The sequence below is a fragment of the Eumetopias jubatus genome, unplaced genomic scaffold (genome assembly GCF_037043125.1).
Source record: "Eumetopias jubatus isolate StellerSeaLion01/CBP00866 unplaced genomic scaffold, mEumJub1_p1.0 scaffold_10, whole genome shotgun sequence".
Taxonomy (NCBI): Eukaryota; Metazoa; Chordata; class Mammalia; order Carnivora; family Otariidae; genus Eumetopias; species Eumetopias jubatus.
This window is the reverse complement of record NW_028274816.1, coordinates 26,250,787-26,272,115: the sequence shown is the minus strand read 5'-3', so window position 1 is coordinate 26,272,115 and position 21,329 is coordinate 26,250,787. Positions and strand designations below refer to the sequence as shown.

At 38.6% G+C, this 21,329-nt stretch overlaps 1 protein-coding gene and 1 pseudogene across 1 annotated transcript in view; both read right to left on the bottom strand.

The window, feature by feature from the left end:
- The window catches only part of PHLPP2 (PH domain and leucine rich repeat protein phosphatase 2), a 76,253-nt gene that overhangs the window by 41,302 nt on the left and 13,622 nt on the right, over positions 1 to 21,329 (bottom strand). Inside the window, exon 3 of the mRNA XM_028097257.2 lies at positions 13,177 to 13,310. Coding sequence (XP_027953058.1) covers positions 13,177 to 13,310 — 134 coding nt within the window. The remainder of the gene's footprint in view (positions 1 to 13,176; positions 13,311 to 21,329) is intronic.
- LOC114204321 (U4 spliceosomal RNA) lies at positions 687 to 806 on the bottom strand (annotated as a pseudogene).

Below are 21,329 nucleotides of genomic sequence, written 5' to 3'. Positions count from 1 at the left end.
CGCATCAGTCTCCCTGCTCAGCAGGGGGTCTGCTTCTCCTTCTCCCTCTGCCTCCCCCCTCCCATGCTCTTGTCTCTGTCTCTCTTTCAAATAAATAAATTCTTAAAAAAAAATAAAGACTTATTTTTATTTGAGAGAGAGAGCGAGAGAAAACACGCAAGTGGGGGAAGGGAAGGGCAGAGGGAAAGAAATCCTCAAGCCGACTCCCTGCTGAGCACAGAGCCCATTGCAGGGCTTCATTCCAGGACACTGAGATCATGACTTGAGCAGAAATCAAGAGTCAGATGCTTAACCAACTGAGCCACCCAGCCGCCCCAGATAGAAAAATTTTTAAAAAATCAACTGTATTTCCATGCATAAGGAATAAACAATTCAAAATAAAATTAAGAAACTTACTGCATCTAAGATAGCATCAAAAAGAATAAAATGAAAAGAGTACAGTGAAAACTACAAAACATAGTTGAAAGAAGTTACAGACCTAAATAAATGGACAACATCCAGGGTTCGTGGGTTAGAAGATTTAATATTGTTAAGATGGCAAAACTCCCTAAATTGATCTACAGCAATGTATTCCCTAACAAAATTCCAGCTGCTTTTGCGGCAAAACTGACAAACTGATCCTAAAATTCATATAGAAAAGTACAGTAGACTCAGAATAGACAAAACAAACTTAAAAAGAACAAAACTGAAATTCCCCAATTTCAAAACTTAACTATAAAGTATGGAGTTGGCATATAGTTTTCAATTAGCAATAATGGCACCTCGGATAAACCTCACTGGCTATGATACTGCCACTGCACAAAGCTTGGAGTTGGCATATAAAGTACTTGGGGCATCTGGCTGGCTCAGTTGGTACAGCATCTGATTCTTGATCTTGTGGTCATGAGTTCGAGCCCCACATTGGGTGAAGAGATTACTTAAAAAAAAAAAAAAAGTACAGTACTGATGTAAGAATAGACATAGAGCAATGGAACAGAATTCAGAAATAAACCCCTACCTTTATGGACAATTGATTTTTGAGCAGGGTGCCAAGATACTCACTGGGGAAAGAATAGTCTTGTCAACAAATGGTGCTGAACAGCTGGATAGCCAAAGGCAAAAGAATAAAGTCAGATCCCTAACCTCATACCATATACAAAAATTAATTCAAAATGGATTGCAGACCTAAATGTAAGCACTAAAACTATAAAACTCTGAGAAGAAAACACTGGAATAAATTTTGTGGTCTTAAGTTAGGCAAAGATTTCTTAGGTATCAAGACAAAAAGTGAAAGTGACATGGGGCACCTGGGTGGCTCAGTCGGTGAAGCGTCTGCCTTCGGCTCAGGTCATGATCCCAGGGCCCTGGGATCACATCCAGAATTGGACTCCCTGCTCAGTGGGAGTCCCTGCTTCTCCCTCTGCCCACCCCCCCACCCCCTGCTCATGTTCTCTCTCTCAAGTAAATAAAAACTTTTTAAAAAATAAAGTGACAAAAAAGAAAATATAGAAAAATGGACTTCATCAAAAATAAAAACTTGTGGTGTTTCAACAGATACCATCAAGAAAGTAAAACGATGACTCACAAAATAGAGAATATTTGCAAATCATATACATAATGAGAGTTGTATCCAGAATAAAGAACTGTTATAATTCAGTAATAAAGACAAATAGCACAATTAAAAAATGGGCACAGAGGGCACCTGGGTGGCTCAGTTGGTTGGGCGACTGCCTTCGGCTCAGGTCATGATCCTGGAGTCCCGGGATCAAGTCCCGCATCGGGCTCCCTGCTCGGCGGGGAGTCTGCTTCTCCCTCTGACCCTCCTCCCTCTCATGCTCTCTCTCATTCTCTCTCTCTCGCAAAATAAATAAATAAATTAATTAATTAAATTAAATAAATAAAAAAATAAAAAATGGGCACAGAATTTGAATAGATATTATTTCACAGAAGATATATAAAAGGCCAACAAGCACATGAAAAGATGCTCAATCTCATTAGTTACTAGCAAGATGCAAATCAAAACCACAATGAGATACCAGTTCACATCCCCTAGGATGACTATAATCGAAAACGACAAACACTAATAAGCAATGGCAAAGACGTAAACAAACACTGCTGGTGCGACTATAAAATGGTGCAGTCACTTTGGAAAACAGTCTGGTAGTTCCTCAAAAGTTTAAACATAGACCCACCAGATGATCCAGCAATTCCACTCCTATATCTATCTCCAAGAGAAATGAAAACGTATGTCCACACAAAAACTTATACACAAATGTTTGTTCATAGTAGCATTACTCATCATAGCCAAAAAGCAGAAACAACCAAAATGCCCATCAAATGAGGAATGCATAAGCAAAAGGTGGCATTATCTATACAATGGAACACTGTTTGGAGATAAAAAGAAATGAAGTACTGATACCTACTACAACCTGGATGAGCCTTGAAAACATTATGCCACATATAAGAAGCCATCCACAAAAAGCCACGTGTATATGATCCCACTTACATGAATTGTTCAGAATAGGCAAATCCATAAAGACAGAAAGCAGATTTGTGGTTGCCAGGTGCTGTGGGAGTGTGGAATGGAGAATGATATTAATGGATATGGGGTCTTTTTTATGGTGATGAAAATATTCTAAAATTAGACTGTGGTGATGGCTGCATAACTCTCTGCACATACTAGAAAGCACTGAATTGTACACTTTTAAAGGGTGAATGTTATGGGATATGAATTATATCTCAATAAAACTGTTATTTTTTTAATCTCATTATTCTCTCCAAACATGCCAATGGCTTCTATATTCCCCACACTGGTTAACAGTATCGCCTACTACAAAGTTGGCTAAATTACGTAAAAATGGGACTTCGTAATAGTTATCATGTTTTCAAACTGCCTAACAGTCTTTTTAAAAGTTTACATGAAACAGATGTTATATCAATTGATATACAATTCTCTGAGTTTCTTCTTTCTTGGCCTTATTTCTTTGTATTTTATTACAGAGAAAACTCCTAAATCTATCCACCACCACTCTCAGAAGGGAATATTCAACTGTGCTTTGGAGAAGTTATATATGAAATAACATGCTGTTTTATTAATTTTGGAGTGTTTGCTAGACATCCAGTCTCTGATCTTCTTAAAGTGATACCAAAAAAAACAAACAAACAAACAAACAAAACAGAATTAGGGGCGCCTCGGTGGCTCAGTCGGTTGAGTGTCCAACTGTTGATTTCAGCTCAAGTCTTGATCTTAGGGTCGTGAGTTCAAGCCCCACATTGGGCTCCATGCTGGGTGTAGAGACTACTTAAAAAACAAAAAACAAAAAAATGAGAATGAGAAAGTTCTACTAAGTATTCAGAAAGTGTAACAGTTCTAACTAAAAAATAGTTTTACAATCTCAAAAGCCAAGGTTCTAAGTGGAAAATTAGGGATGATTTTAATTTCCTTATATTTATACATCCAAATGTTCTATAAAGAAAATGGAATGTTTTTATAATTTAAAAAAGTTGCTAAAAAAACAATCAAGGGCATCCCTGTAGCAATGAGTTCCTCTACTGCCCAGAATAAAATCTCTAAATATCATCTTTCATTAAAATGAACCAGAAGTCCTTAGAAAAAGAGTCTATTCCTGGTCTGAGTCAGACAAAAAGAGGAGCTTAGTACATCTTGTTGTGCCAGAACTTAATGGAAAATCCAGAATGCTATCAAAAATTCCTGGGGTCACAATGGAAGGACAGAAGCCAATGTAAAGAGCTCCCACTAGCTGAGATGGGACAAACTGAGCAACAAAAAGAGTAATGGCTGTAATGAGTCAAAACAAATATACACAAGCCCATGAGCTCACAATGACAGACAAAAAGAATCATACAGACTGTGAATATAAATTGAAAGACATAACAATAGAGCTTCTAGAAAAGGTAAATTTAGACTGTTCAATTGGACTATATTAAAATGAAGTAATCAAAACACACCATTAAGGTTCTGGTTCTGAGTAAGATGGAGAAAGTGCACTCCACCTTGTCTCTGCCACTAAATGCACCTATAAGACCTGGACAGAATGCATGGAGCAGCTATACAAGGATGCTGAAAAGTAAACAGCAGCAGGCAGATTAGGGAAGAAGAACACAATCTGAAATACCACCCAAGCCGTGGCAAGTTTCTCACTGTTTCCTCTTGTGACATCTCCCAGCCCAGGACTTGAGAAAGCCCAAGAAGATCTGTGTGGACAGAGAGCTCTAGGAAAAGCCCTCAAGTTTGATCTTGAGGAGTAGAAAAGGGGTCTCCTAACACTCAGAGAGAGTGGGAGAAATTCCTCATTCTTCCCCCTTTTTTCATTTTTTTAAGTTCTAGCCCCCAGGAGTAGGGACACGGGCACCTAAAACTCTGAGGGGTGTGACTTCCTTCTCTGATTGGAAGATCTGCAATCCCAAGAGAGCGGGGTAAAAACCTGTTGAATTTTTGGTCTCCCCCTCCCACTGGGAGCCTTGCAGTGTGGATGTCCTTGCGGGAAGTGCCAACAGGGCAGGTTAAGTAAAGCCCCAAGAAATCGCAAAGAGGAAGGAGCTCTGGAAAATGACCTCTCTAGAGCTGTCTATGAACTCCTGGGCTCACCCTTGAGGTATACAAATGTGGATGTGACCCCAAGCAGCAGGCCAAAAATTCTGAAAACTGAACTAAGGGATAGAGCCAAAGGAAGAGAAGAAACAGCACAATGTTGAAAAATGATTTGAAGAAATAGGGGAAAACTCTCAAGTGAAAGATATAAATTTATGAATTCAAGAAGTTCAGTGAACCCCAAACAGGATAAACCCAATGAAATTCTAGCCCAGATACTATATAATCAAAGTGCTGAAAATTAAAGACAAAGTCTTGAGAGAAGCCAGAGAAAATGGAAGCATTATTTATACCAGAACAATTCAAATGACAGCATGAAGGGTGTGCAGGAGCTCTCTGTACTATCCTTCCAACTGCTCTGAAAATCTAAAGTTAGTTCCAAATAAAAAGTTAAACCAATAAACATTGGCTGATATGTGAGGAGGTGAAAATTAAATATTTACTTACATTTAAAGAACAAAATAGGAAACCTCACAACAAATTTCAAACTTGCAATAGGCTCTCATACAACACAAAAACTTCTATTTGAAGTATTTCACTAGAAAACTTGGCAAAGCAGTGGTGGCTAAAGTAATTCCACCATCTGGTTTCATGATCCCAAACAAATCTTCTTACATCTTCAGGCCTTAGTTTCCTGAGTTTAAGACCAAGGAGTTGGATTAGATGTTCTCATTTTATGGATTCCTCATACTTCTCTAAATTCTCTCTCCAGCAACTAAATGGTGGAGTATGTTAGAAGTTAAAAGGATGAGATTTAGAAGCAGACAGATTTATCTGCTTCCTGGCTCTGCTCTTTGACTGGGGCATATTACAGCCTCTCGGGAATAATAACATCCATCTAGAGGGTTGTAAGGATTACATGAGACAAGGTATACAGGGTGCTCAGCACTTGAGAAAGCGGTCGGCATAGAGTAAGGGTATAAAACAAAGTTAGTTATTATAATGAAAATTCTGCCTGCCTTAAGCCTCCTTTCCCTACATACAAGAATTCTTTTCGAGGTATCGTAACAACTTCCACAGCTTTAACATCCCCATGTACCCTACTCCCAGATCTGTATGACCTAAGCTCTAGTTCCACATTTCCAACTACCTGTCAGACATCTCACCACCACTTAAAATGAAACATTCCCAAAACCAAGTCATCACCAACCCCATGAACCAGCTCCTTCTCCCAACTCAAGTCCTGACATTCTCCTGAAGTAACCCCGGCTTAAAACCTCGGTGTCAGCTTCAACTCTCAGGTTCTCTTCCTCAACTCCCCTTTTCAATCAGCCATCAACTCTTACCGATTATCCCTTCAAAATGTCTCTGATATGAATAATTCCTTCCCATTCTCCACTCCAGACCCCTATTGATTCACATCTGAATTATTATCCACACTGGTGCCAGATTCACCTTCTCTGGCTCACTTGGATCCTCTCACTTCCTGCTGTGATCTGCCAAATGAAGACGAAACTCTTGATACTGCCCTCGACGCCCAGAACAATCTGGACTCAAATTATCTGTGATTCACAGGACAAACACTGAAGGGTCTAATCTCCCATCCCATGTCCTCCTTTTCCTTTCTGCCTAATGAAATTCTGTCAATTTTTAGAGACCAACTCAAATACTACTTCTTCACAAAGGCTTCTCTGATTCCAGAGGTCTCCCTGATTTTTCAGAGAACAGTGATAAGGTACTTCCTACCAGCTATCAAAATATGTCATACTAGTTTATTAATTAAAATAATTTTGGTATTAGCATGAGACAAATTGGTCAACTGGTCAATATAACAGGATAGAGTCCAAAAATAGAACAATGTATAAGAACTTAAGAATAATAATGATGATATTTCAAATCAGTAGGAAAAGGATGATCTATTCCGTAAATGTTGTTGGGACAGAAGGCTATCTACCTATAGGGAAAAAGTAAAGTTAGATCCCTATCTTATGCATATTTTAAAAATATAGAAGTACTGAAAATACAGAATACCTTTATGACCTAGGATAAGGAATATAAATGCATTAAAGGAAAAGACTCATCAAATCTGACTAAATAAAACTTCTGCACAATAAAAAACAATAAAATTTAAGGACAAGTTACAGGCTGAGAAAAAATTTTGTTACAAATATAGTATGCAAAGGATGTATACTTAGAATATATACATAAGTCCTTTAGATCAATATGAAAAAAAGACAAAAATATGCACAGAAATATCAATGGGTTATTCAAAGAAGAAGAAATCCAAAGATCCAATGAAAATATGAAGCAATATTCAACCATACTAGTACTCAGGGAAACAAAAATTAAAACAAGGAAACCATCGTATTAAAGAGGACACGTCCTGCGTGGAGCACTGGGTGTTATGCACAAACAATGAATCATGGAACACTACGTCAAAAACTAATGATGTAATGTATGGTGACTAACATAACAAAAAAAAAATTAAAAAAAAAACAAGGAAACTATCATTTTATTTATCAGATTAGTAAAAATTTCAAATGCTAATAATATTAAAAAAATGAAATTGTGGGCCAAGAGGTATTTTAATATATTGATGGGATATATATTTATTCTGCAGTAGTATTAATATTTTAAATGCAAATATTCTACAACCCATTAATTTCATGTTTAGAGATCTACTCTGAGGAAACACAGGGGCACAAAGAGGAAATTTTACTATAATGCTGTTTGCAATAGTCAAAACTGGAAATACTGTAAATGTCTATCACTAGCGAAATGGTTACATAAATTATAATACACACATGATATTCAATATAATGCAACTTTGGGGAATGCACATAGAAGATAACTAAGGAAAGGGCTCCAGAACATATGGTTGAGTGAAAAAGCATGAAGACCATAGTAAATAATACCATTTATATAAACAAAATATATTTCTACAAATACATATTAGATATGAATATAAGTTAGAAAATTCTGAATAGATATACACCAAGTCGATAGCAGCGAATGGACCTGGCAGGTGATTGTAAGAGACTGAAATACTATAGATAATGAGACTGTATCCACATCTTACTTGTGTAATTAAAACTAGTTTTTACAAAGGAAAAATATATGGACACAATGACTATAAATGTGAAATATGCATATAAAGTATGACTAAGACATGCACAATCATAAATGTAATTGTATAAGGGTGGTGGAATAGTTTTTTTTGGGTTTTGTTTTTTTTTTAAAGATTTGAGAGAGAGAGCGAGCGAGCGTGCGTGCATGTTGGGGGAGGGGCACAGGGAGAGAATCTCAAGCAGACTCCCTGCTAAGCACGGAGCGTGACTTGGGGTTCCATCTCAGGACCCATGAGCCCATGACTTGAGCTGAAACCAAGAGTCAGACACTTAACCAACTGAGCAACCCAGGCACCCTGGAATGTTTTTAAATATATTACTCCTACAGTTTAACAATAAAGTTTAAAATATGCAAGTTAACATGAAAGTATTTTTTGAAAATCGGGACAAAGATGAACTTTTTAAGATTTTATTTATTTGACAGAGAGAGATAGAGAGAGAGAGCACAAGCAGGGGGAGCGGCAGGCAGAGGGAGAGGAAGAAGCCGGCTCCCCGCTGAACAGAGAGCCCAACGTGAGGGTGGATCCCAGGACCCTGGGATCATGATCTGATCTGAAGGCAGACACTTAACCAATTGAGCCACCCAGGTGCCCTGGGGCAAAGATTAACTTTAACAATAATACCTGATGTTGGCAAAGGTACAAGGAAATGAGCATTCTCAAATGCTGTTGATGAAAGCATACATCGGTATCGCCTGGGCAATTTAGGAATATTTTGTCAAAATTTAAAATATATATATAGGTATTGACTCAAAATCCTATTTGTAGGAATCATGTCCTTGTCCCTCCACCCTAGATATCAGCCACTCTCCTGACTTTTATTATAATAATCATTCCCTTGCTTTCTTTATATTTTTGCCACTTATGTATGCATCCTAGATCAGTGATAGCAGGTTAAACTACTGCAACATAAAGAACATATGGCTCAAACACAAGAGAAATTTAATTTTCTGTTAGGGTAGATAGACCCTGTGGGTTTCCAGAGGTCAACACTATCAAGAAACTCAGGCTGATGGCAGCTCTGCCATTTTCAACACATGACTTCCAATACTGCTCTGAGCCCACGGAAGAAGACAAGGGCACTAACCAGGTGCAGAGGGACACTGGGGTGGCTCAGTCGGTTAAGCGTCTGCCTTCAGCTCAGGTCATGATCCCAGGGTCCAGGGATCGAGCCCCACATTGATCCCTAAGCAGGGAGCTGCTTCTCCCTCTGCCTGTTCTCTCTCTGACAAATAAATAAATAAAATCCTAAAAAAAAAGGAACTAGGTGCAGAAGTGGTACAACAATTCCACTCCATATCAGGGAAGAAAATTATGTCACATGTGTGCAAACCTAACCTCAAAAAAGGCTGGGAAATAACCTGTACCTGGGCAGTCATGCGTCAACTATAACTCTATTATTATGGAAGGAAAGAACAGATTTTGACGGACAGATAGCAATACTGCCACACATCTCTAAACAGTACGGCTGAATTTTGCCTGGTTTTGAACTTTAAATGAATGGAAACATACTATGTGATCCTTTTGTACCTGGCTTCATTTGTTTTGCTTATGCTCCTTGGAAAAAACTGTCTTAAACAATGTGTGCACAGAATATGGTAGAGGGGAGCCTGGGTGGCTCAGTCAGTTGACATCCAGCTCTTGATTTCGGCTCAGGTCATGATCTCAGGGTCCTGGGATGGAGCCCTGCGCTGTGCTCCATGCTCAGCAGGGAGTTTGCTTGAGGATTCTCTCTCCCCCTCTGGCCTTCCCCTGGCTCATGCTTGCTTTCCTTCTCCCAAATAAATAAATAAATCTTAAAAACAAAAACAGAAAACAAAAAAATAGAATATGGTACAGAAAGAAATGCTCAGGCTGGGACTTATGCTACCTGAGCCATAGAGCCCCAGAATTACAACTTGACTAGTAAATCACACCTTCTAGACTCCTCCTTCTCCTCATACACAAATAAAGAGTTCATTAATGTGCTCTCTTAATCTCTGTGATTGATCATGCTACCTAATCATCTACAGTCAATTATGTTATTTCCACAGCTTTTATCATGAATTTGCCCTGAGCCAGTCATTCCACTAACTCACTTTTCCCCCAGAACCCCCTCTCTAGCAACACTGGTAATGAACATTTGCATGATGGCTGCTTGGTGTACAGGGTATCTTTTAGATCCAGCAAGCACAGCAACATTAACTAGTTTGAACTTAGGCCCTTATAACCCTGGCCTCATTAACACTATATTCTAACTAAGCTAACTCACCAAAGACTCTACATATAAAATATTTAAAGCTGATTACTAAGCGATTTGCTTCTAAGAGAATATTTCACAGATATTTTTCCTTCTGATAACAGTGGTTGTCTCTGGATTCAGGAACTGAGATGAGGAGCAACGTGAAAGGGAAGCATACTTTTTGTGATGGTTTTAAGATATGTCCACAAATTCTTTGATAGTTCTCTCTCCAAAAGGTGGGGCCTAACTTCCCTCTCCATAGGGTAGGCTGTATATGGTGGCTCACTTCTACTAAACAGAAAGTGGTGAAAATGTAGGTGACTTATAAGGCTAGGTCATAAAAAACACTGAGGCCTCCGTGTGTGTGTGTGTGTGTGTGCGCGTGTGCACACGCGAGTGCGTACACATGCCCATCTGTATGTCTCATCGCTGACAGAAGCTAGTAGCCATGTCATGAAGACACTCAGGCAGCCTTAAAAAGAGGTCTTTTTAAAGTGAAGAACTGAGATCTCTGTCAAAAGCTGGTGAGGAACTGAGACCTACCAAGAGCCATCTGAGTCAGCCATGCTAGAAGTGATTCTTCCAGACTCAGTCAAGCCTTTGTATGAATGACTACACCTTCAACCAACAGACTGAATACAATCTCATGCAAGCCAAACCAGAACCATCCAACTAAATTACTCCTAGATCTCTCACCCACACAAACTATACAATAAATATTTATTATTATTTTAAGTCACAGTTTGTTTTTAAGTTTATTTAGGTTTTTTAGTAATCTCTACACCCAACGTGAGCTGCATGTTGTACCAACTGAGCCAGCCAGGCGCCCCATAAGTTACTAAGTCGTTCTTTTTTTTAAGATTTTATTTATTTATTTTAGAGAAAGAGAGAAAGAGCGCACGGGTGGGGGTAGGAGGAAAGGGAGAGGAAGAGAATCGCAAGCAGACTCCACATTGAGCATGGAGCCTGATGCAGGGCGTGATCTCACAACCCCTGAGATCATGACCTGAGCCAAAACCAAGAGTCAGACACTAACCAACTGAGCCACCCAGGCACTCCCATATGCTAAGTTTTGAAGTAATTCATTACATAGACAATAGATAATTAATACACTTATTGATTTTTTTTTACTTTTGTTTTTGGTGCCATATATACATATTGTCTAGTTTCAAAAATAACTAGCTTTAAAAACCTCTTTCCCAAACATAATTTTCTCACTCAAATTATACTAGCTTCTCTAAATTAATAGAGCCCATTTTTGGAAATGTTCTCTGTTAAAGACCTCCTCCCCTCAAAAACACAGTAAGAACTACAAACTAGTACTCTTTTAGACTCTACTAGAAATGTCTTCTTAAGGGTATATGAAGATCCTGGGCATGCTATCATGTTTATCAGGTGGTGCAAAAGATTAATGTATCAGGGCCAACAGTGCCCTGATACAATATACAACTGAGTGCAAACGCAGTCTCAATGGTTCAAAAGGAGCTCGCCGGCACTTTAAGGCTCAACTTTCATCTTAGAATAAAACATATAACGAAGAACTCATTTTCAACCACAATCACAAAAGGAACATGTTACCATTCCAAGTTGCTCTTTTTTTAACCCAAGTTTTATAGGTTTAAATGGACAGTGCTCCTCAAATTAATCTTAAAGGATTTTCCTATTTAATTTTCTTTTAAGGGGGGGGTGGTGGGCAGAGGGAGAGGGAGAGGGAGAGAGAGAATCCTAAGCAGGCTCCATGCCTAGCATGGAACCCGACACAGGGCTCAATCTCACAACCCTGAGGTCATGGCCTGAGCCAAAATCAAAAGTTGGATCCAGACGCCCCATGGATTTTCCTATTTAATTTCAAGCTAGCAACTATTTTCCTTCCATGAACTAGCAATGAAGAGAAATCAATGGAAATAAAACAAAACCAACTTTTAAGGAACAACATGTCACAAAATAGTGTTATGATGAAAAATTAAACATAAAATCTTTTGTGAAGTGCATTAAATGAAGCTGGCTTGTGACATTGTGTCATAAGAGTTCTTTCAAGAGGTATACAGAGGGGTGCCTGGCTGGCTCAGTCAGTAGAGCTCTTGATCTCAGGTGGTAAGTTCAAGCCCAACATTGGGTGTAGAGATTACTTAAAAATAAATAACAGGGCACCTGGGTGGCTCAGGTGTTAAGTGTCTGCCTTTGGCTCAGGTCATGGTTCCAAGGTCCTGAGATCAAATCCCACATCGGGCTCCCTGCTCAGCAGGAAGCCTGCTTCTCCCTCTCCCACTGCCCCCCTGCTGGTGTTCCCTCTCTCACTGTGTCTCTCTCTGTCAAATAAATAAATAAATAATCTTTAAAAATAAATAAATAAATAAACAAACAACAAAAAAAGAAGTATACAGAAATTTAATCAATAATCTAAGGAATGAGAGCAGGGAATTTCAATAAATGACTGCCTACATACACTAATCATTTAGTTTTAGTTCAACTGCTTGATAAGTGGGTCATATTAATTCAAAAGTGTTAGGTGTTAAATGGCTCTGTCACTTACTAGCTGTATGACCTTGAACAAGTTGTTTAACCTCTCTCAGTTTTTTCATCTGCTAAATAAGATAATAGTTCTATGGCATAAGGTGGTTGTAACAAACTGGGTAATTCACAAGCAGAAAAGCACACAGTAAACAATCAATAGTACTCAATAGTAGTATTAGTAGACTATGTATATTTGCAAAGCAATATTCAGAAAGTATTTAGTTTTAATTAGTCTAACTTTATCATTGAAGTGATCAGGTAAAAAACAGTTGATGGGGGGAAAATGCGCCAAAAGAGAAGGGAAAGTTAAAAAATCCTAGATTTCAAGCCCACTAAATTTAACAATATAAAGATTCGACAAATGTATTCATCAAATGTCAAGTCATATATGATTAATGACCACCTAGCTCTCAACATTCTTGGGCTATCCAAAACTCCATGGTTTTTATAAAGAACCTGAAAGTAAAATTGATCCTTTAAAGCATGATTTGATCAAGATTCTGTGACAAAGGGATAAAATGATTCTAGTAAGTCAAAAAAAAAAAAAAAAAAAAACAAGAAGAACAAAAATAAAGAAGCGAAAGTATTTTGGCTAATACTTCTAAGTCTTCCCCTAACTATACCCCACCTTCTTGTTTTTGTTGTTTTTTTAACCACATTAGTTAACTGGCTTAAAAACACCATTTGCTAAAATACTTTTAAAAAGCTGACAACAGGGAGAGGCACAAAGGATCAACTTAAAAGTAGTTAAACACATTCACAAAGCCACTGATAAACTCTTACCACCATAAAATCGAAGCATACAGCCAAGGTCAGGATCTGTTGCCTCTTCCTGTATACGCACAGGGTCATCAAATCCCAGCCTGGATAAGTAATCATAAACAATCTGAAGAGGTCGTTCAGTAGGTTCCAGTCTCCTGCTTACACAATTCAAAAGAGAAGTATTTAGTAAGAAATAAAAATGGTTCATTTAATTTTTAAAATCTTGTAATATGTTCTAGATTTTTACTTCTCTATCAAGATTTTCTTTAATATCATATGATACAACTAATCTAAACAGGAAGTGCTCAGAGGTTTTGGTCTCAGGACCCCTCTTTAGTCTTTGACGACCCCCAAAGAGCTTTCGTTTACATGGGGTCTATCTATTGATATTTACTGAGTGAGAAGCTCAAACTAATAATTTCCAAATAATGGGGACGCCTGGGTGGCTCAGTCGGTTAAGCGTCTGCCTTTGGCTCAGGTCATGATCCCAGGATCCTGGGAACCAGCCCCACGTGGCTCCCTGCTCAGCGAGGAGTCTGCTTCTCCCTCTCCTTCTGCCCCTCCCTCCTGCTTGTGCTCTCTCTCTCTCTCTCTCTCATGCTCTCCCTCTCAAATATAAAAGAATTTCCAAATATTTGTTCATTTTTTAAAAACAATAAACCCATTATATGATAATGTAAGTAATAGTTTTTGAAAAACATATTTTCCGAAATCATACAAATTTAGTGAGGAGAATGGCAATTTTAATGGAGGATGGCTAGATTCTCAGATCTGCTTCCACATTCAGTCTGTTGTGTAACATGGTATGTAGCCTCTAGAAAACCCCGCTGTAACTTGTGAGAGACTGAGAGTGAAAAAGAAAATTAATATCTTACTATTATCATGAAATACTTGTGACCTCATGTACTTCTTCAAAGATTCTCAGGGACCTCCACAGGGTGCTTTGAGAACCTCTGGCCCAAACTTATAGGCAGTGAAATTATGAAATATAAAAGATTACACTTGGCCATAAGTGATTTCATATAAGCTGCCCACATAATCAGAGATGCAGTCTTTGAATTGTCTACTGTGGCTCAGGTACTATGTATTTCCACTGGCTTCAGAGGTGATTCTTGCATAAAAATTAGGAGTGAATAACTCCCCAGAAATCATTCTACCATGAGGTCCCAAATGAAAGCTAAATTAAGTCAGAATATCTAGTAATTATTTGTGGCCTCTGGGGACACTGCACATTTTAAATCATATAGACCTAAAACACTTAAAATATTTAAATATTAAAAATATTTTTAAAAAAATCTTCCATGCATATTTTGATAGAAAGGGCTACATCAGTAAAAACACAAGACAGCCCTTTTACACTTGTTTTATCAGAAAGTAAACAGTTATAAATACAGTCACTAAGAGCACAGGCTCCACAAGTCAGACTGCCTGGGTCTGAGTCTCAGTTCTGCCACTTGTCAGCTGCATGCCCTTGGACAAATTATTCAACCTGTCTTAAATTCCTCTTCAGTATAATGGGAATAACAGTAGTACCTAATTCACAGAGTTGTTATTAAATTTATTCACTTATAAGATATTATATAGTAAGTAAAGTGTTTAGCAAAACATCTCATATATAGTAGTATTCAGTAACATACTGATGACTATTAATTAAAAAAATTCTTAGGATGGGAGTCAAATTTTAATTAGAATAAAAATAGAATATCTTCCCCATCTGAAACAACAACCAAGAAACAAGTACAGGAAAGCATGTGTGTGCTCAAAAGGTCTTGAAGAGGGGCGCCTGGGTGGCTCAGTCGGTTAAACACCCGCCTTTGGCTCAGGTCATGATCTTAGGGTCCTGGGATTCAGGCTCCCTGCTCACCAGGGAGTTTACTTCTCCCTCTCCCTCTGTTCCTCCCACCCACCCCGCCCATGCTCGTGCTTTCTCTCTCTCTCATAAAAAAATAAAACTTTTTAAAGGACCATTTGTCTTTATGTCTTAAAAGGATTCTGTTTAGAAAACTTAAGGAGCGCCTGGCTGGCTCAGTCGGTAGTGTGTGTAACTCTTGATCTCAGGGTCATGAGTTCGAGTCCCACTTGGGTGTAGAGATGACTTAAAAATAAAAACTTAAAAAAAAAAAAAAAGAGGGGCACCTGGGTGGCTCAGTTGGTTAAGCATTTGCCTTCAGCTCAGGTCATGATCCAGGGTCCTGGGACTGAGCCCCCCATCAGGCTCCCTGCTCAGCAGGGAGTCTGCTTCTCCCTCTCCCCCTGCCTCTCCCCCTCCTTGTGCTCTCTCTGTCTCAAATGAATATATAAAATCTTTAAAAAATAAAAAATAAATAAAGAAAAATAAAGAAAACTTAAGAATTGTATTAATTAGAAAAAACATGAAACACCTCCCATTGTTGCAAAAATATATGAAGGACTTCTGTGTTTTATGGTGAAAAGAGTAGAAAATACTGTTGGCAATAAGATTTAAGTAAAAATAACATGAAATAGTAATACTACAAAGCTGAATGTAAACAACTACCAAAATTGTAGAGGCTGCTTTTAGGCAACAGACCTGAGCAACGGAAATTTGAGCAAGGCAAAAGGGCCCACAGCAACTACCAAGCTGACACGAGCAGGGTCATTAAGCCACAGGCCCTAACCAACCAATGGGTCACTTACAAGCAGGCACAGTTCTTAAGATTACCAAACAAGGTGTAATTCCATACATCCCATGTTCTCCCATACCAACCTATAACTGTAAGCCCTCACCACTGCCTTGTGGCAGACAGTCTCTCCTTTGCCGCCCTGTCCACTACGCCATTGCAGTGTACTCAGGAAACTTCCACCTCTTCTGGTCGGCCTTGGGTAACCTCTTTCACGGGCCACACCACCAGCCCCAATCCAATCAGAACGCCCCACAAAAAATGATAATTTAGGAATGTAAATCATACTGATGAGCACAAAAACACAAAAATAAAACAACAACTTGGCCCCTCCTGACCGCTCAGTGCAGACTTTTACCCATAAACTCAGAAATACCACACGAGGAATGACCAAAGGACTAAAACCCTACAAAGACAAATAAATAGTGAATTTAATAGAAATAGAAAAAAACCTTTCAAAATAAAAACATCATCAGTTACAACTAATCTCAAATAAAATAAAATAGAAATTCACAGAGGATTACAGTGATATTAGGTACTTTCCCAGTACAGTGGTAGAATTCTTCTAAGGAGGATGTATTGTAAGAGAGACTTCTCATAAGCTGGATTCTGGAGGGGTCAGTTAGCCATGTAATCTGAACACTGAAGGATTAACTTGAAGACAAGGGCATAAAGAGCTATCCCTATCTTCCAGTGTCAAGAAGGATTAGACTTACTCTGGATCACTCCAAAGAATGGGACTAGGAACAACAAAAAGTTGCACAGGTAAACCTGGATCAAAAATGGGGAAGAACTTTAATAATCAGAGATGTCCAAAATGAAACAGGCTGCCTCTCAAAATAGCTCATGGAAAGCTAGAGAGCCATCTGTCACAGAAATTTTACATAAGAGTCTCCTGAAAGAATCAGGATGAGGGGCATTTGGGTGGCTCAGTCAATAATGCATCTGACTCTTGATCTCAGCTGGAGTCTTGATCTCAAGGTCGTGAGCTCAGGCTCCACACTGGGCTCCACGCTGTGTGTGGAGCCTACTTAAAAAAATAAAAAAATAAAAATAAAAGAATCAGGTTGGGCCAGATGATCTTTAGGGTCTTTTAGAACTCAAGGGTCTATGAGGTATCCAAGACACCTTCCTAATATAATGTACATTCTACCTGAATCTTGCTATCATTTTTATTTTTTTTTAAAGATTTTATTTATTTATATGAGAGAGAGAATGAGAGATAGCATGAGAGGGAAAGAGGGTCAGAGGGAGAAGCAGACTCCCTGCTGAGCAGGGAACCCGATGTGGGACTCGATCCCGGGACTCCAGGATCATGACCTGAGCCGAAGGCAGTCGCTTAACCAACTGAGCCACCCAGGCGCCCCTTGCTATCATTTTTAGATACATAGTTCAATGTACTTAAATATCATAATTCCATATAAAGATCACATAGCCAAGACCAAGAAATAATACTTTCAGGCTAAATCTCACTAGCTCAATTTTTCAATTTCGGTCTAGAAAACCAAGAGAAATGGAAACATCCTAATTCTGGTGTATTTTACATGATCAAATTTCCTTCCTAAAGAGGCTCTGTAGATTTTGAAACCCTCTTTATACATTTCCACCTAAGCAAAGTATTTTTCCTGATAGAAGAAAAAAAAATCAGGAGAACCTCAACATCTGCTCTTATTAATTTAGCATAAATGAGTAAACAAGAAATATTTCAAGAACTGCAAAAACAAGTAAAATGAGGGATTAATTCCATTTACTCATTAAACTCACCTGCGTAAGAGAGTAGAGAGTATGGGGGAAGGGATATGGTGTAATATGCTTATAGACCAATTTTGTGTTTCAAAGTTCCGAAACTTTTACAGGTTGATACTTAGCTATTTGTTAAATCTCTCATAAATCAAAGGAAAATTATATACTGCAAAAGGAGGTGTAGGAGAGAGTAATGTTGGCAGTGAAAGGTTCCGTTCAGCATTTGAAATACTTCTGCTACTGCTTTAAGGAAAGACAAAAGACTGTGATAGTTTTAGTCTGCATCCAAGGCTTCTAGGAGCTAGTATGGTCCTTATAAATCTGAATACATATGGTTATTTTTCTCCAAACCAGCCAACCAATACCTTAATGCTATCAACAGCCATTTAGAGCTCTTAGCCAGGAGTAGCAGTCAACAGTTATTCTAAATGGTGCCCATAGGTAAGACACAAGTAAGAGAAAAGGACATTTCATTCCATGTCCATATCATTTCACAAGAATTCTAGTTACCAATGGAAGGCAAAAGTACATATAATTAAAATATCATACAGGTAATAAAACATTGTTATCAAAGACCCTAACAAAGCACAGCAGCATTCTCTACATCAAATTCAGATTAAAATTCAATCTCTTGGGGTGCCTGGGTGGCTCAGCTGGTTAAGCATCTGTCTTCAGCTCAAGTCATGATCCCAGGATCTTGGGATTGAGCCCCAAGGCGGGCTCCCTCCTTGGCGGGGAGCCTGATTCTCCCTCTACCACTCCCCCTGCTTGTGCTCTGTCAAATAAATAAAATCTTAAAAGAAAAGAAAAGAAAAGAAAGAAACAACTCAATCTCTGGCTATCTATAAAGGTAAAATTGCAAATGTTAAGATCAATAATACAGATAATAGAAATAGCAATAATAAGGATACTTCAATGAATGTCTACTCCATGCCTAACACTATGCTGAAAAGTGCTTAACATTTTATAAAGCTAGGTCTATTTTGCAAATAAAGAAACTGAGACTCAGAGTCACACAATTAGTACATAGTGGCATCAAGGTTTGTTGGTTTCACTACAAATCCTAGTTTCTTTTAGGTAAACGACATTATTTTACATAGTTAAAGTAATGTATGCAGAAGAGAGCTCAAAATACTTCCTATGTTAACTTACATAGGACCTAAAGAGTTATGTCTTAAAATTATTGTATTCCAGGCTAATACACCATCTTTTGAAAGATACACTACTTTGTGTGCATCATTGTATAATACAGAATCTTACACTAGTCTTTGTCCCTGACTCTTTTTTTCCAAGGTTTTATTTTTTTAAATTTTTTTATTATGTTGTGTTAATCACCATACATTACATCATTAGTTTTTGATGTAATGATCCATGATTCGTTGTTTGCGTATAACACCCAGTGCTCCATGCAGAACGTGCCTTCCTTAATACCCATCACCAGGCTAACCCAACCCTCCACCCCCCTCCCCTCTAGAACCCTGTTTGTTTTTCAGAGTCCACAGTCTCTCATGGTTCGTCTCCCCCTCCGATTTCCCCCCTTCATTCTTCCCCTCCTGCTATCTTCTTCCTTTTTCTTTTTAACATATAATGTATTGTTTCAGAGGTACAGGTCTGTGATTCAACAGTCTTACACAATTCACAGCGCTCACCATAGCACAAACCCTCCCTAATGTCTATCACCCAGCCACCCCATCCCTCCCACCCCCCACCACTCCAGCAACACTCAGTTTGTTTCCTGAGATTAAGAATTCCTCGTATCAGTGAGGTCATATGATACATGTCTTTCTCTGATTGACTTATTTCACTCAGCATAACACCCTCCAGTTCCATCCACGTCGGATCCCTACATTTGTATCTTTGGGGTAAATACCCAATAGTACAATTGCTGGATCGTATGGTAGCTCTATTTTCAACTTTTTGAGGAACCTCCATACTGTTTTCCAGAGTGGTTGCACCAGCTTGTATTCCCACCAACAGTGTAGGAGGGTTCCCCTTTCTCCACCTCCCCGCCAACATCTGTCGTTTCCTGACTTGTTAATTTCAGCCATTCTGACTGGTGTGAGGTGGTATCTCATTGAGGTTTTGATTTGGATTTCCCTGATGCAGAGTGATGCTGAGCACTTTTTCATGTGTCTGTTGGCCATTTGGATGTCTTCTTTGGAAAAATGTCTGTTTATGTCTTCTGCCCACTTCTTGATTGGATCATTTGTTCTTTGGGTGTTGAGTTTAAGAAGTTCTGTATAGATTTTGGATACTAGTCCTTTATCTGATATGTCATTTGCAAATATCATCTCCCATTCTGTCGGCTGTCTTTTGGTTTTGTGGACTGTTTCTTTCGCTGTGCAAAAGCTTTTTATCTTGATGAAGTCCCAATAGTTCATTTTTGCCCTTGCTTCCCTTGCCTTTGGCGATGTTTCTAGGAAGAAGTTGCTGCGGCTGAGGTCGAAGAGGTTGCTGCCTGTGTTCTCCTTTAGGATTTTGATGGACTCCTGTCTCACATTGAGGTCTTTCAACCATTTGGAGTCTATTTTTGTGTGTGGTGTAAGGAAATGGTCCAGTTTCATTCTTCTGCATGTGGCTGTCCAATTTTCCCAACACCATTTGTTGAAGAGACTGTCTTTTTTCCATTGGACATTCTTTCCTGCTTTGTCAAAGAATAGTTGACCATAGAGTTGAGGGTCCATTTCTGGGCTCTCTATTGTGTTCCACTGATCTATGTGTCTGTTTTTGCGCCCTGATTCTTGAGGGGAGATTCTAACACCTTAAAATTTCCTGAATAATATGATTGTCTTAGTCATTCATGAGCCCTTGGCATCACACCTAACAGATTAGATGACTCAAGATGGGGGCTGGTCACCATAAAGACCAACCAAGTGAAGAAAAGGTTGGGGTTTGGAGCCAGCCTGACTATAGGGAAGGAAGACAGGGCTGGAAATTGAAGGCCAAGCATGTGGTCAATGAATCAATCAAGTCTACCCAATGAAATGCTAATAAAAACTGTACTGAAGTTCTATGGAACTTTCTGGTGAGTGAACAAGAGGAGATATGCTGAGAGGATGACAAGGGAGAGAGCATGGAAGTTCTATGTTCATGACCCTCCCAGACCTCATTCACCCTATGTGTCTCTTCATTTGGCTAGTTCTGATTTGTATCCTTTACTATCCTTTACTAAAACTATAATCATAAGTATACCAATTTTTGAATCTGAATCATTCTAGTGAATTATTAAACCTAAAAGGGTCATGGGAACTCCCAAATTTATATCCAATTGGTCAGCAGTGTGGCTAGAATCTGAAGGGCAGTCTTGTTGGAGACCACGGCCTTTAACTTGTGAAGTGTGTGAAAAGTCTGGGTGGTTAGTATCAGAATTGTACTGCAGTAAACCAAACAGTATTGCAATAACCATTAAAAAGAAAAAAACACTGCCAATTAAACTATGACGCATCAACAACTATAAAATACAAGATGATTTCAGCAGTATTAAGATGTAAAAACAAAACAAAAAAATTAACAAAAACTAATTACTTAATGTATAATGGGTCATTTTTAAGTTTTAAAATAGCACAGAAAAATGAAGCAAAAAACAAAATTAATCTCCTTTTCCTTCCTCAGCAGTAATCAGTTCAGTATGTATCCTGAAACAGGATTGTTCATGCTACTTTTACAACACCAAAATATAGTAAACAAGATTTTAGTGACCTGCACAAGGTCACCCAGCAAGTCAATAATAGAAAAGTAATTAGAATGCAGGAACCCAAACCCCAAGGGTATTTTCTGTTATAAACATCTTAC